The sequence below is a fragment of the Hemicordylus capensis genome, chromosome 1, assembly GCF_027244095.1.
Source record: "Hemicordylus capensis ecotype Gifberg chromosome 1, rHemCap1.1.pri, whole genome shotgun sequence".
Taxonomy (NCBI): domain Eukaryota; kingdom Metazoa; phylum Chordata; class Lepidosauria; order Squamata; family Cordylidae; genus Hemicordylus; species Hemicordylus capensis.
In genome coordinates this window covers 375,168,632-375,185,367 of record NC_069657.1, presented here as the reverse complement: position 1 = coordinate 375,185,367, position 16,736 = coordinate 375,168,632, and the positions used below count along the sequence as shown (strand labels likewise).

The window sequence follows — 16,736 nt, the reverse complement described above, 5'->3', positions numbered from 1 at the left end:
ATGATGCACAGCACTGTGCAGCCACAATGCTATGCCCGAGGCCTGCTACAAACCTCAGAGGCAGCCCCAATGCTTTTTTGAAGCAGTGATTGTGGAAAATGTGTTTCCAGAGATAATCACATTCACAATAGGGAAATCAGCAGGAACACCGCTTCCACAATTACTGATTCAAAACAGCAACAGGACTTCCTTTGACGTTTACAGTAAGGTTCATCTACTTTCTGAGATGAAGTGGGTCACTACAGGGTCAGTTGTGGTGCCTCATCTGTGGAGGTATCTCCTGCTGTCCATTCACCTGGCTCCCTCTTTTGTGCCTTTCACACATCAGTAGAAGACACTGCATTTCTCCCAGGTAAACCATGATCGAGTTTGTTCTTTTAATTTGATCTTCTGCTGTTGTTTTAAAATGCAGTTCCTACTGCTATCTTAATTTAATTTCGAGATTGGCCAACATCCACACGAACGAACCACTGGTTATATTGCATTTATAACAGGGAACAACAAGGCTGAATAACCATATTTTAACTGGTGCACAAAAAGAGACAGAGCAAATTCTTTTTCAGGATACAGTTCAGGAGATAGGCAACCCTTCAAAAGGAGTTGTCAGTATCCTCAGACTTTGCAGTAAACCTCATACTTGAGCTTTGCTCCTATTTTTGTTCCTGCAACACTTTCTTCAAATCTTCTATCCATTTCTTGGCTCTGTGATTCTGAGAGGAGACTTTTCCAGTCGCCAACAATTCCTACAAACATTTTGAGAAAGAACCATGTTATATCGCATGTTGAGAGGATATTTTGTTAAGCAAGAGTAGTTCTTTGATAAAGGTGATGACTAAGAGAGACAATTTACCTTTAGAGAGGAAAACCTTGAAAGACTGTTTCCCATTTAAATATCCAACAGGTGTATTACATGTTTTATTACAGAACCATGCAATGTCATCAACCACTCACTCATCATAAAGAAAAATCCCTCACACACATGCCTCTGTTAAATAACAAGCCATAACCTCTTTTTAAAAGAAGATGGGACATTGGTTCTATTTTGTGATCTTGTCAGCCATTATTTTAAGGGAGATGTTTTCAAGAGATTTTTGGAACATAAATCTAACATTTATGAACTGATTTTATTCCAAAAATGCTGTGCATATTTGAACTATGTCAACAACTGGAAACAGGACAGGTGCTATGAGAGAACCGATGTGAAGTGTGAATCTTGCTCCCTTTTGGAGGTACCAATGCCAAACATCAAAAAAGTAGATCAGTGAAGATATGGCCACCTAGCAGGAAACCGTTGGTGAATTCTCTTCCACCCTCACCCCCAGCCAGTTTACCTTTGCGGAAGAAAACATCTCCATGTACTCCATGGGTTTCTGAGCCTTTCTCTTTCATAGCTTTAAAGCTGCTCTTTTCTGCAACACTTTGAATCTCTTCTTCCGTCAGGGAAAACCCAAAGAATTTGGCTATTTTTTTCAATCCCAAATTCAGATTCTATATTTTTAGATAACAAAAGACAGTACATTACCATTAAATCTATGATGCATCTGTGAAGCTCTGTTAAACCAACTTTATACTTTAGGCTAAGAAGGGAGTGGGGGGAGGGGGTGGTCACTTTAGGATCTTCATTTGTATTGTCAGCCCAGCTTCCTCCTGGGTTGTAAGAGCTACTGGTGTGATATAGACCAGCCTTTGTATTTAGACCAAATCGAATCAAAATTTTGTTACGAACAAAGACCAGGAAACGACAGAGAGAGGGTGTGGGGGGAGAGAAGGAGAGAGAACATCAAAATGTACACAGCTAAAATTTTACAATAATAAAACTTTAGAGGATACCACAAATACAATTACTTGATGGAATCTAGAAGCTAAAATAAGGAATGTTGCTATGTTATATGTAGTGGTACAATCTTTGTCTGCGAAAAGAATCTGTATATAAAATTCATTAGATCTGTCTAGAAGATCCTTTAGTATAGGCCGCATTAATTCATTATGCAGATCATGATGAAAGACACAATAGAAGAGAATGCACTTATATGTATTGGACAATATAATTATCATGGTTTCACAACCCTGGCCACTTTAATTTCTGAAGAAACAATCTGCCAGGCTCTGTACTGGAGTGGTCAGAAGACCTATTCAACAATGCATTAGGGACATTCTAGGAGAAACATGCAATCCATTTTCACTGAGAAAAACACACAGGTATGAAAGGGAGTCTGTATGTTCTTGTCAGAGAAAAGGAATTCACATATTACAGGTCCTTGTACATTGATAACTTCTGCAATAGTTCAGTAAGATACACAGTCTGACTTTCCTAACCCTGAAGCCAATGTAAACCTCACCTCCTTCAGTTCTTCATAGCTTATGACCATAACGTTTTCATCTTCCATATAATTGTCCCATTGAACTAGATGGTCAAAATAGGATCCATAACCCACTGGAGAAAGAACAGGGAAATAAATGAGTTGCATGGTGATATCATATTAGCTATAGCTTTCTATTATAGTATTCTTGACAATTTCCCTCAAACACAGGTCAACACATTGTATTCACATTTCATAAATGATTGAACGTAAGATAGCTCTATACATCAGGACTGCTGGAAGAAACACTGATGTTATACCAATATTTCCCACATCAAAGGGAAACATTGCTTCCCTTCAATCTTTTCCACAGCAAAGGGAAACACATAACCTGCAGATGTTATAAACATTTGTACATTTATCTCTAAATATGCGTGTACGTGCATCTGATAACCCTAATTTGACGAGAAATCTCAGAAGCATGAACAAAGATGCATGTACATGGGTGCAGGACATGCCAGTTTTTGAAAGGCAGAACTAGGTATGGTAATGAGCAGAGCACACAAAGGATTAATATGTTGCATACTTTCAAAGGATAGAAGCTGAACAAGTCCTACCGCCACTGTCTGAATGAACTGTACTGGACTTTCTTCAAGAGCAGATCCATAACGAACACATTACTGTTGTCAAGCACAGAGGCCACCATACCATTCATGACTGTTACCATTTCCTAAGTCTCTGGAGAAGGTGTAGCTGGTATATCAAATGCAACTGACAAAACAAGCCATTGGTTATAGCTGCCACCATGAAGTTTTCCACACGGGGCTTTTAAAGCCCTTTAACTTGCATCTCCCCCAGAACGGAGGAGGTGCATTCACATATCTGCCAGGTTTACCCCAAAGTCCCAGGGAGATATCAGGGAGCAGTTCACACAGAATTCAGGTTTTTTACAGTGTGTTAGAGTGTTGCCCGATTTATATCTGGGATTTAAAAATCCACTATTTGTGTTGGTTTTTTAGGACCAAGTTTGCAGTAAAGCCTACCAGTAAACCTGAGGTAAAGCCTGCTGTGTGTAAAAATCCCTGCAGATGCAAATAAATAGTAAGGCCAAGACAACGACTCACAAATGGAGAACCTGCCACTGCATCATTTTGATTAAATTATTTTAAAAGACCAAAGACATACCTTTCCCATTCATAAAATCAGAGAAAAATTCATCCCATTTGTAATTAGGAAAGCAAAACATGTTATTGGTGAAATGAAAATAAGACACCATTGTGTCTTTTGGATTCCGAATCAGCACCAGTACCTGAAACATGAAAAACAACCACCATGTTTTAAGATTCAATGTTTTTTCCAAATAATGTTGCTTGTTCTTTTAAAAGAGGCTATGTTAATGCTGAGGATCAAATTCCTATCAATCAATACCCTCATTACATTCAAACACACACAACACGCACACACTCAAGTTATGGTTAGTGTTCATACTATGATGTCCTACTAAATGAATAAAGCCCAATTCTGAAGCCTCCTAGGATTGCAAGTGAGCAAGAGGCCCTCTATACTCTACTTCCCCTTTGTTAGACTGATAATCTCAGGTTTCACTCTCTCACCTCCATCTTATCCCTTCCCACTTGAAGTTTAACTCCAGGCAACATGTATTAGCAGTGCTCCTTTACACTTCTGCTATAGCTGGGGGAGATAATGAAATCTCCCCTCCTAAGCTCTCTAATAGCATTATAGGCCCAAGGAACCCAGAAAAAGCAGACAAAAAGGCACAGTAACTAAGTGGAAAGCCTGCTGGATTGGAAGGGAGTTCCAGAGAAATAGTAGGGGACATTTTTGCCATGGAGACTGCAGCACAAGGACAGGCAGCAATCCCAAGGCTGGATGGATTTAATTTTGAAATGTGGTCATTGAGGATGGAGTCCTTTCTCATGGCTGAGGGACTGGAAAGCACCCTAGAGGGAGATAGACTTAAAGCAGATAGAGAACAAGCGGCATGGGATGCCAAAAAGAGAAAGGTCTATTCATCTGCTTGCACGTGAGTGACTCAATAAGTGACTCAATTATTGTTCATTTGAGAAAGACCAGAAGAGCTAAGGAAGCTTGGGAGATCTTAAAATGCCTGTATGCTGGAAAGACAATCAATACGAGCAGTGATCTGACTGTGAGACTGTGCAATATGAAACTCAAAGGACAGAATTTAATTGAGCATGTGAATCCCATTCTAGAAATTTCAAGAAGGTGTGAAAGGGAAAATGTACAAATTCCAGATCAATTAATTATTGGATTTATTTTGAACAGTCTGCCAGAAAGGTTTCAATGAATCGAAAATTGCTATTCGTTTCGTGGTCGAATCAAAACCAGCTGTTTTGCTTCAGCCATGAATCTGGCCATCATTGAAACCAGGTCAATTTGATTGGGAATTGATTTTTTAAACAGAATCCATATAAATTCAACCTGTGCTGTGGGGGGTGGGGAGGGGACCCTCTGTCTGATATACTTTTAAAAGAAAACAGCACCAGGGCACCCTGAAATTAATTACCTTTATTGCACAGCCTGCAGCGGTGGCCCAACCCGTCTGTGCCACCATTCTCCTGCGACTGCCGGCTGCTCATGCGAAGAAGAGGTGCCTGGTGCCTGCCCACTTAAAGGTTTAAGACTCTGCTCCTCTGGTGGGTTGGCAGTGGTGGGGAGGCAGTTATCAGACCCGCCAACCCCCTCCCTGCCTACGGCCTCACTTGGCCCACCATAGTACTCATTTGCTGATTAGGAATTGGCGAGGAGGCGGTGATCGGCCCACCATCCCTCCGCATGACCAGCCTGGCCAGCTGCTAGCACTCAAATGAAAACTGCACCCACCAGGCTTCTTTCAATGGCCTCTGAGCAGGCGCGGGGAGGCCAGTAACAAAGTAGCCTGGTGTTCTTTTTTGCTAGAACACCAGAGTTAAGCATTGCTTTTTGTGGGACAAATGGATGCAGATTGGGCGAAGGACAAAACTGATCGCAAGTCCACAAGCAGAAATCTGTTTTTCTATGGAGGCGGTTGGCCTTTCATCTACAGAAGCTGAGTATGTATCAGCTGGCCAAGAACATTGAGAAGCCACATGGCTACTAGAGATGTGCCTGAAATGTGATTCAGCTTCCAAATCATGGCACCACCCATTTAAAACTGAGGGCTCACACCACCCCTTTAATGTGGAGGACAGCAGGTCCGTACCTGCTCCTCCTGCACTGTCTGCCACTTCCATAGTGTTGGCACTACCTCCAGCTATCAGCGTGCGCAAGCAGGGCATCTCCCAGCTGTCCCTACATGTGATGCCGGCATGCGCATTGCTTGGTGGCCATATGTGTGCTGGTGTCAAGTGGCGGCGAGCAGAGGAGGAGCAGGTACAGACCTGCTCTCCTCCATGTTAAAGGGCCCAATGTGAGCCCGATGGTGCCACAATTCAGAAGCTGAATTACATTTTGGAACATCCCTAATGGCTACACAAGTTACTGTTAAACTTTGGAATTGACGAGCCAAAGCCAACAGAGATGTTTGAGGACAACCAAAGGTGTATCCAACTCTCACTGATGGAAAGGACTATGTCTCAAATAAAGCACATAGATGCAAAGCACCACCATGCTCAAGAGGCACAAGAAAATAAGACCCTGCTTAGCTAAGGGGACAAGTCATGCTTGCTACAACAAGACCAGCTCTTGTGGTAGCTGGTCGTGTGGTAGCTTAGAAAAAAACATTTGCATGGCTTTGTTTCGCACCCAAGAAACAGGCAGAGCTGGGGACATTATGATGGCATGATTGAGAACAACTCGCTTACCTTGTTTGGGCGAATGCAGCAGAGCCATCTCTGGTCTGAAAACATACGTGCTTCATATGCACTAGCAAGTAGACATGTTGAAGAGTGAGCTTGATGTGCACCCTTTGCCTCTCAGAGACTAGGGGTGTGCAGAAAACTGGTTTTGTTGGTTCAGCTCAAATCTGGATCGAGCCAAATTTGAGTTGACTTGGGATGGTTCAAAATGGAGCCAACTTGGGCCAGTTCAGTTTTGCCCTGGTAGAATGGACCCTGTTCCAGTCTGAACTGAGCCAGTTTGACTAGCTCGAAACTCTATTGGTAAAGGGGAATCCAGTGAGGAGTTACCCTTACCAGTAAAGGGGGTTGTCCTAAAGGTAGAGGAGCTGGGAGGGAAGTAAATAGGTATGGCCACTGGCAGTGGCTCTGGTGGTGGGGGTCGTGAGGCAGGGTAGCAGTGCCCCCCCCCCACACACTGCTGCTGATCTCCCCCAGAATAGGCAGGTCTGGAAGCGGCCTGCAAATGGCCTCTGCACATGCCCACACAAATGGCCTCTGTGCATGTGTGGAGGTCACTAAAATGGCCTCCACGCATGCGCAGATGGCTGAACTGGGCTGAGGAAGGCCTGAGCCAAGCCGCTGCTGGCCCTGCTTACTCTGGGGAAGGATGGGGGTGGTTGGGGGGAGTCACTGCCCCCCATGTCTCCCACCGCCACAGCCAACAGTGGCAGCAATTTAAGTACCTATTTACTTCCCTCCTACCCCCTCTACCCTTAGGACAGCCATCTTTACTGGTAAAGCGGAATCCTCAATGGATTCCCCTTTACCAGTATGCTTCCGAACCAGCTGAGTTCAAACTGGGCCCGGTTAGGTTTGTTTCAGACTGGGAATAGCTGAGGACAGTCCAGGTCGACTCCAAAGGTGTCGAGCTGAGCAGATTCAACTTCTAGCCCGGCTCGAACCGAGACAGCTTACACACCCCTATCATAGACAACCTGGCCACTATGCATAACTGAATCATATGTTTACCTAATCCTAAATTGCAGATGTAAGACTTAGGCCCACTGACCTTGGCTTTATTTCTGAAAATAGACTTGGGTAGTGAATGAGGAGAAAGATGAGTGATTATGACCCTTTGGGAAGGTAATTTCTCCATCCTCTGCAACAAAATAGGAAATAGGCAGCAAAGTCGATATCAAGTTGAATAAAATCTTCTCTCTTTAACTACATTGACACTGCATTAACAGCCCTATGCACTTCTGTGGTAAAACATTCTATTACTAGCACTAATGTTGACTCCATTGATTTAATTAATAGCCTGAGATTGAATGAAACTCTTTAAATGAACTCTCCCCACCCTGAGGACGAGCATGGGTGGGGTGTAGAGAAGCGTAGAAGCAGCAGGCATGCCTCTTGCTTTGCTCACTGCAGAGAATCTAGGAATAAAGGAACATAGGAATCCGCCTTATGCCGATTCAGACCATTGACCCATCTGGCTCAGTATTGTCTATGGTGAATGGCAGTGGCTTCTCTGAGGTTCCAAGCAGGAGTCTCTCTCAGCCCTACCTGCAGATGCCAGGAATGAACTTGGGGTTTTCTGCATTCCAGCAGAAGCTCTACCACTGAGATATAGCCCCATCCCTTGATGGAGGATAAGCCAGCAGTATCAAGATCCCTTGACAATTCATTTTCTATACAGATATGACTTCCATGTAGAAAACTCCATGTATGCCATATGAGAAAAGCAAATGCCTGTTCTACTATGTGTACTACAGAGATGTCTGAAGCAGCTCTTCTTTGATGTCTGAAGCATGCCCTCAACTCCTGCTTGTGGCTTCCAGCAGCATCTGCTGGGCCACTGTGTGAAACAGGATGCTGGGATAGATGTTCTTATGGTCTTAAGGCATCAGAATGTCTGCAGGGATCTTCAAAGGGGCATGCAGAATGTGATTGTTCCTTTTTGGAATGGACCGCCCATCCTCAGCAGGGAAAGGGCCCCTCATCAGTGTATATGTGAAGTTGGTGTTTTTTGCCCCAATGTGCTTCACTTTACACTTGCCAGCACTGAACCACATTTGCCACTTTGTTGCCCAATCACCCAGTTTGGAGCGATCTTTTTGGAGCTCCTCACAATCTGCTGTGGATTTCACTACTCTAAATAGTTTAGTGTCATCTGCAAATTTGGCCACTTTGCTGCTCACCCCAACTACTAGAAAGTTTATCAGCAAATTAAAGAGCATGGTCCCAGTACTGATCCCTTGGTGACCCTACTTCCCAGGGGCGTAACGATAGGGGGGGCAGGCAGGGCACATGCCCTGGGCGCCACTTGGCAGGGGGCGCCAAAAAGTGCCCCCGCCGATCCCCTGCCTTTGCCAAAAAAAAATTTTTTTTTTGGCGCAGCAGTCCGCAAGGAGCAGTCCCCCTCCCCCCTCCCCCAGTCCCGGCGCCCCCCCCATTGCTCAGCGCCGGGTGCCGCGGCCGCGGCTTCTTCATAGTCTGGTCTCCGAGTCTCTGACGAGTCCCCGCCCCGCTGCCCCGCCACCAGTCGCGCATGCTTCGAGATGGAGGAGGACATGCCGCACATGCATGTCTGGCCTGGGAGGAGAGCTTGCCACCTGCACGTGCACTTTGTCTCGTGCGGTGAGTCGGGCAAGAAGCGGACTGCGGAGCGGAGGAAGGATTCGGCCAGCGACGGACAAGCAAGAGGACAAACAATTTAACAATAGGTGCGTGTTGTCTTTGTGAAATCAAATCTGCCCAGCCTCTCTAGCCCCGCTACGGGGCGCCGGGCAGCCCCTAGTTACGCCTCTGCCTTTCCCCAACTATTGCTTTTTTAAAAATTTTGCTCTAATGCTTCGCTCCTGCAGCTCCCTCTGCGGTCTCTTTGAGCTCCAGCAACTGATTTGGGGCCGATTGTCCAAAAAGTAGGTCACTAGATTATCAATCTTTGCCTTTCCAACCTGACCCCCATCCCGCAGCCCGTTTCCTCCACCACTCGCTGCGAAGCCTCCAGCGAGCTTGTTTTTATTTAATCTCATTAGAGCAAGAGCCTTCCCCCCCCCACTCCAGTGCAGACTCAACAAACCCCAGCCACACCCCTGTACTGCGCGCTGCCTCCTTCCTTCCCTCTCTTTGCATCTGAGCCGGATCATTGCGACACTCTAAAGGGCTCTCCAGGTTTGTGGGGGGCGGGGGGGGGGAAGCTGTTTCACTGTGCCTTCGGGTTTTCATTTATAAGAAAGGAGGGTATTCCCCCCCCTCGAGTCAGAACATTTATTCCGATTTAGGTTCGTTTATAAAAGTGCAAGACCTACCCCTCAATGACTCTCCCCATCACAGAACCTGCAATAAAAGGTTCTTTATGGTTGAGAAAACCGATATGGCAATGAAGGATGAGGTGAGAAAGAGAATGGACCCCACACCTTGGAGGGAAGTTTTTTTGGTTTTTTGTTTTTAACGAGTGAATCAAGCACATTTCTCCTCCTTTTGAAAAGAAAAACGGGGGGTAGGTTTGAAATGGGAGAAACCGGTGTTCAAAAATCCCCCACCCTTTTACACAGACAGACAGACAGACAGACAGACAGACACACACACACGAGAGTATCAATGGTAGATGGGGGGTGGGACACGCAAAAATCCCTTTTCCTGCTTCCTGCTCCACTCCCCCAAAAACAAAAGCCTCGTCAACTGTCCAGAATTAATATGGATGCCAGCTGATCCCTTCCTACTAAATGCTACTTTCCCTGGGGCTTAGAAATGCTTGAGATCACAGGAAGCCGTACTAATCTGGTGGCTTTGTTATTCCGGAGGGAAGGATCTGAGACAGCTGTTTATGCAAATACAGGCAGACAGGAGCCATGGGAGTCTGGCCAGCCCTGCAGTGCTGGGGTCACCCCCTTGCCTTCCATTTCCTTTCCCTCCCTGTTGTGAGGAAAAACCTAAGTATGTAGTGCACCACTCTGGGCTACTTGGAGGGAGAGCGGGATATAAACTGTAAAAATAAATAAATTGAAATACAAAAAATAAATACTGTTTTCTCTCAAAAAACAATAATAGCACCTCTGCTGACTGGAAGAACTGCAGGCACAACCAACCACAAACCAGTGCTTAGTAACAAGCCTTCTAATGTAAGTAAAGCAAACATTTCTAAGTCAAATGCACTTTGATGTTAAGCAGTGTAATCTATTGTAAATGAATTAATTGAAACACTTCAATCATGTATTTCTCTAGTACTATTAATTGACTTGCATCATCCACAATTTAATAAACCTTTTAAAAATAATTTAGGATGATGTTCTATTTAATATTTCTTTACTTCATGTGCTGAGCTTCAGTGATGAGGGGGAGGAATTTAAAATCTTGTCTCTGGGCCCACTACAACCTTGCTACGCGCAGACTTCAATATAATAATTTTTAAAATAAAAGTTTTCTGAAACATGTGTCAGTCAGATGTATGCTGCGGGGGGGGGGCGCAATTTCAGTGCTTGCCCTAGGCGCCGTTTTCCCTAGTTACACCTCTGCCACTTCCTAACACCTTCCATTGTGAAAACTGTCCATTTATTCCTACTCTCTGTTTCCTGTCCTTCAACCAGTTACCGATCCACGCATGAACCTGTCCCCTTATTCCATGACTGCTAAATTTACTCAAGAGCCTTTGGTGGGGAACTTTATCAAAAGCTTTTTGGAAGTCCAAGTATATTATGTCAGCTGGATCACTTTTATCCACATGCCTGTTGACACTCTCAAAGAACTCCAAAATGTTAGTGAGACAAGGCTTTCCCTTGCAGAAGCCATTCTGGTTCTCCTTCAGCAAGGCCTTTTCCTCTATACGTTTAACAATTTTGTCCTTAAATATGCTTTCCATCAGTTTACCTGGAACCAAAGTTAAGCTGACAAGCCTGTAAAAGTCTCACATAAGCATAATACCTGGCTGTGGGGGGGATGCTGAAGGGCACTTTTTTTTTAATACCTGGGGGAGAGAAGTGATCATGATTACTTCCTAGGAGGGGATCTGTATATGAGGTAGGACAAATGATCCTGGGGTCTGGCCCGCTGTGACCAAGCATGACCTTGCGATGGCTCACACCAGCAAAGCAGTTTAGGGGGACTAAACCACACTCCTTCCCCTCTGTTGGCTTGCTGCTCAGGAATGAGAGGGCCAGTCTACTGGGGAGGACCATAGGTTCAAAAACCTTCAGACTTCTGTTGGACTGTGTCCTCATAAATTGAGCCATCCCAAAAAGAAGGGCCCACTTGTGTGAAGCCCCCATTCTCTCTGGTTAATGATATAAATTTTGCCCAGTAACCCTCTCTTCTCCAGGGAAGCCTTTGACACACCCAAAGGGGAATTGGACGCTCCGTGTGAATGGGAATTGCTAGGTCGTCAGACTGTGGAGACACTGGGACTGGGGACAGTCTCTCGTTTTCTCTCGTTCAATTTTCCCTCCTTCAGACCGGTGTAGTGGTGTATGCAGATCTACCATCATGGGGCATTGTGGGAGAGGCAAAACCCAAATCTGGCCCGCATATGTGTCCGCATGGTCTAACACTCTCGTGAGAGAGCAAACCATGCAAGATGGGCTTTCATTACACATTATTAGTGATTCTGCCCAATCCCCCTCTCTCTCCCAACAGTTCTTCTCATGCATTTTGAAGGGATATCCCCATCACCTTACACTCTGATGAGAGAGCGGTCCACTCAGGAGCAGCATCCAGCCTCATCACATAAGAGGAATCTCTCCTTTCACTGAAGGCCATCTGATCCTGCTGCACAGCATATCTCATGAATAACCTGAAGGGAATGGGTTGAGTCCATCTTTCCTAACTCTGTCTATCTGTCTATCTGTCTATCTATCAAGATATAAATATAAATATATAGATATAGATATATACACACACCACTCTTCCTTCAAGGAGCCCAGAGCAGTGTACTACATACTTATGTTTCTCCTCATAACAACCCTATGAAGTAGGTTAGGCTGAGAGAGAAGTGACTGGCCCAGAGTCACCCAGCAAGTATCATGGATGAATGGGGATTTGAACTCAGGTGTCCCCAGCACTCAAACCACTACACCACGCTGGTCCCCATCATAGTACTAAAAATAGCTCTGAACCATGAATAATTCCTGGGTAGGGCTGCCTTTTAAACCCAACCCCAGGCATTGCTACCCTGCCATAATTTACCATCCCAGCAATCTAATGGGGGTTGCCCTGTTTAGGTTGCCACCGCAACTGCATGTGCTTGTGAACAAACATCTTTATCGCATCATTTTCAGAGAGCAAAGCACATAGTTCCTGTCCTGCCATCCCATTCTCCTTTTCTCCTGATTGCAAGGAGAGGGTAACAAAGGATAGAGTGGGAAGAGGGCATGCCCCCATGTACATTTCACAATGGTGGCATCCACATTTGGATGTAATGCTGCCACCACAAAACCTCAGGTTGGGGTGGAAAACTCACTATAAACTGAAGTTTCAAATTAGAGTTTGGCGAAGGAAACCGCGAGTCTCTTTTGCCACGAAACTGCAGTTCCATGCATTTGGATGTACACAAATTGCAACCTCTGCCCCATTTGAATGTTGTTTCGTGTTATGAGCTAATGTTGCCTCTGTGTGCACTGGGCTACCCTAGGCTGAGTTGGGCTGCTTGTGTGAATAGTCTCAGTGAGTACTGAGTGTTCTCTGCTCACTTTCCCCATTGCTTAGCACTGGTCATCTTTGTTGCCATACTAACCTTAAATTTGTCTGGATCCCCACCCTCAAGACGTGGAGTCATCTCCAGTTCCTTTTCAAGAGCAATTCTCTTTTTCATTTGCTCATCCGTATATTTTGCAGCTGTACTTTCCAAGCTGTTTAGAATGTGATCAAGCCAGTTAGTGCCTGCAAAGGATGAAAAATATTTGGAGTAAACACGTATGGCTGGCACACAAATCTGCCCTTTGATCATGCTGTTCTTTTAAACAATTTCTTCTATGGGTCCCTGTTTCATAAGGATACAATCCATTCCTTTTTTCTGGCATACTCTGCCAGTACAACCCTCCCCTCCAGTGATAGCATAGGCAGCTGTGCTTCAGAAAACTCCAAACCCACATGGAGGCCACGGACTACAATCATAGAACTACTACCAGAGCTTCTTCACTCATAAGAATAGAAGAAGATGCTTATGGGATCAGGCAAGGCCTATCCATGTTACATCCTGTTCTCCACTGGATGCCCCAGGGAAGCCCAGAAGCAGGAGATGAAGGCATGCCCCCTCTCCTTCCATTGTTCCCATGCAGCTGGTATCCTATAGCCATCAAGACTAGAAGCCATTAATAGACTTGTCCACCATGAATCTGACTCCAGAATGATCAGTTAATGAATAGGGCATTGTGAACAGCAGCTGTTGGCCAAATTGCTTCTCCCAGTCATTGCATCATGGGTGGAAGGAGGCCGCATGGGAACAGTCCTCTAGATCTCTGGATCCCCAAATGCCTGTGGTAAGTGGATCTGTGACTGTGCAAGTATCATGGACCCCTACTAGACTGTGCATGAATGTGAAAGTCGGAATTGGATCTGACCTGAGACAATCCAACCCTGAAAATACACTGAACCTGGAAGAAAAGTGCAGGGGAAGTGAAGTAACATCAGAGAATCTAAGGGGAAGTTACCTCAGCGAATTGCAGGAGAAACCCAGAAATCAGCTGCTTGTATTTATCAGTTAAAAATAAGCTTTAAAACTTTTTTAAAAACTTTTTTTAAAAACGAGATATGCACAGGCAGGCAGGCAGTTGGGCAGACAGAGGGCAGAAAGATGCCCCCGCTGCCCCCTACCCAGCTGTGCTCACTAAGAAGAAGAAGAAAGAGCATACTCTTGCCACCATTTGGAGATTTGGGAAACTCCTGAAAGGGGTTGAAGGAGTCTGAGGCAACCTGGCGTGTGCATGTTGAGGTTCACACTCTCTCTCCCTCTCTCTCTGAACCTTTCTGATTCAGGTAAAATTGGACAATATCTGATTTTACCAAGCCAGTTCTGCACAGACCTAGCGAGTGACATCATTTTCTTTTTGCTCCATGCTTGCATCATTCTATTGAAGTGTTTTTATTTGTATTTTTCATGCCACTCTATGAGCCGGGTCTCCCGATCACAAGCAGGGTGGGGGACCTGGGCAGCCGCAACGGCTACCCACACAATTGCTGGCTCTGTGACAATCAGAAGCTCTAGCATGCCCCCGGAAGCATGGGCATGCTGGTGCGCAGGGCATGCTGGCGAGACCCCCGGAGCCGGGAGGTGGCTCTTCGCCTCCCCTCTGGGGGTCTCCTCATGAGTAGCTGCAGCATGGAGCCATGCCATGGCTACTCACAATTTTAAAAAACTGAGTTTGCGGAGCACTCGCTCTGCAAACCCAGTTTTAGGGGAGGGGTACTTAGGCGGGTTAACCGCCTGGGAGCCACTGGGCTCACGTGCGAGCCCGGTGGTTCCCACGATCAGGCAAAATCAGGCTAGGCTCCCCTAGCCCGATTTTGCCTGATCATGGGAATAGCCCCATTAAATAAGCTCTCTCCTCCTTCAGCAAGTCTACTGCCCTTACCCCATACTGAATAGGATATCGGACTACAGGAAAAGATATCCAAGATTTTTTTTTAATAGTTCTCTGGAAAGGCTCTAAAATGGATCAGAATAATCACATCCACTGTTTATAAGCTGATTAGGATTGTAAAACATTTACAGTGGCTGGCATAGTGCCTAATGGTATAGCGGTGCAGCCTGCAATCAACCTCCTCAGAGTTTAAAAATGCTGAATTGTGCAGCGTGTGCAGTGTGGGAGGTAACATTTGGTGATTCTGCTCCCTCTGGAAGTGCTTCCTGTGATCCGGAAGTAGGCCCCTGGGGGTTGTATGATCCTCAGGGAGTCACAGGGAGAGCTTCTGGGGAGAGGGGAACCATTAAAAACCTCCTCTCCCCTGTATGTGCCGTAAGACTTGTACTAAATGTTGCAGAGCTGGTTTGCATCGTGCGCCTGCACACCATTAGGCAGGATGTCAACCAATGAGTACTTTCATCTATTCAAGTCTTGCAAAGTGAGACAGACAGAAGCAACAGAAGGCTCATCATGAGTTCAAACTTTATACAATTCATTCCCTGTGTCAGATGCTGTATAATCAAAATGTTATTTCCTGTGAAGGTTAACAGTTCAATAATGATTAGCATGCTTGATCCAGTGACTCATTAGCATCCACTTTATTCATATTCAAACAGCTTATGTGTAATATTTTTTATACTCACCCGTTTTAGGATATCCTGCCAAGATCACATCATCTTTCCTGGCTTCAAAGGTCTCAAGAGCTTGGAAAGTTTCTTGGCTGTAAACAGAAATAGGATACAAAACCCCCTTATAAGAAAAGTAACTCTCTTCTGGGGTTAACTGGGCACAATCAGTTGACACATTTTCCAGAAATTCAGCAACATGTTTCCTGTTCGTTGACATGTTTGTGTCTCATAGGATGTGAATCTGATGCTCACCGAAGCAGAGATATGAGCAATTATTCTTGAACAGACCAGTTTATACAGATCACTTAACAAGATGGGGTGGGGAATGAGGAGGGAGAAAAGTTAGTGTTTAACCACGGCAGCAGCTAGAAAGTAAGTACAGCCTTTGCTTTCCTCGTTGCAGATTCCCTAAGCATTTGCTCACTTCCAGATTGCTGTTTCTCTCAGAGAGAAACCATATTACGAAAGCTCATTTCCCCAGGAAGTAAAATTGGTTTGGTGTTAGGAAAAAAGCGTAAGGAGAGAGAGAGACAATTAAATGTGGTAGAGGTTAAAGAAAGGGAGTGTTGACGAAATGGTGATAAATGGGAGTGAGAGTAAGAATTATCTGGGGCCTCTAGCAAGAATGGAAGCAGCAAAAAACTGGTCTCTTTTGAGTGGGGGGTGGGTGCTTTTTGTGCTTTTTGACTCTCAACACTGACTTGCACCAGAGATGCCATTCATATTTGCCACTGCCATGCGATTTGTCTTTATGTGCACTGCCATGTAGCCCAGAGAGATGATATTCCAGTGCTGCATGTAGTGGCTACAGTGTTGTCTGTGGTGGCTATAGTGTTATGGCTATAGTATTGTCTATAATATGATATATAGATTTGAAATCAGACTTTTTGGTGGGCTTGTTGTTCGAAAACTAAAGATCTGGACAAAGTACCTCTGAGCATGTGCAGGATTCCTCTCTTCTCTGAGAATACACAGACAATACAGTGGCCCAGTGAACGGGCAGGGTTCTACTGGGCAAGCAAACAGTCAAGCCAAGCAACTACAAAGAAAAGAAAAGAAAAGAAAAAAGAAAAGGCAGTTGGTGGAACACCAACTCAGGAGCTCTGGCACAGCAGGAACTGTCGTGGGGCCTCTCTGCTGGTGTGTGTTGTGAGGAGGCCCAGAGAGTGTGCAGAGACCAGGAAGGCGGGCGAGAAGAACATAAAAAGGCAAAAGCACTTGTCAAGGTGGCCAGGGCCAGCTCAAGCCAGGGGTCAAAAGGGCACTGGCCCAGGGGCAGGGTACACTCGCTCCAGGGGCAACCCACCCGTGCCTGCTGTCATGATCTCAAACATGAGTCAGGCCAGTCCTCCACCGAGCAAGCGGGGCTTACAGCTGGCAGCACTGGGC

General features: G+C 45.3%; 1 protein-coding gene across 2 annotated transcripts; it reads right to left on the bottom strand.

The window, feature by feature from the left end:
• Positions 1-471: 471 nt before the first annotated feature.
• On the bottom strand, positions 472-15,659 carry LOC128339377 (sulfotransferase 6B1-like). 2 transcript variants are annotated; one of them, XM_053283174.1, is made up of 7 exons: positions 15,363-15,659; positions 12,831-12,976; positions 7,170-7,259; positions 3,486-3,609; positions 2,340-2,434; positions 1,332-1,488; positions 472-743 (listed from the first exon to the last, which is right to left on the bottom strand). In XM_053283174.1, the coding sequence occupies exons 1-7, from the start codon at positions 15,562-15,564 to the stop codon at positions 613-615; spliced, it is 945 nt and encodes a 314-aa protein (XP_053139149.1). In that variant the 5' UTR covers positions 15,565-15,659; the 3' UTR covers positions 472-612. The 2 variants fall into 2 exon arrangements, with proteins under 2 accessions (XP_053139149.1, XP_053139150.1); XM_053283175.1 differs by lacking the exon at positions 7,170-7,259.
• Between the last annotated feature and the right edge of the window lie 1,077 nt (positions 15,660-16,736).

Coding starts and splice junctions, on each gene's coding strand:
- LOC128339377 (XM_053283174.1), bottom strand. CDS start 15,564: ATGTCAACGAACAGGAAACATGTTGCTGAATTTCTGGAAAATGTGTCA. Junction 2,435..3,485: donor TGATTTTATGAATGGGAAAG/GTATGTCTTTGG, acceptor TTCTTTCTCCAG/TGGGTTATGGATCCTATTTT. Junction 744..1,331: donor AGATGTTTTCTTCCGCAAAG/GTAAACTGGCTG, acceptor AAATGTTTGTAG/GAATTGTTGGCGACTGGAAA.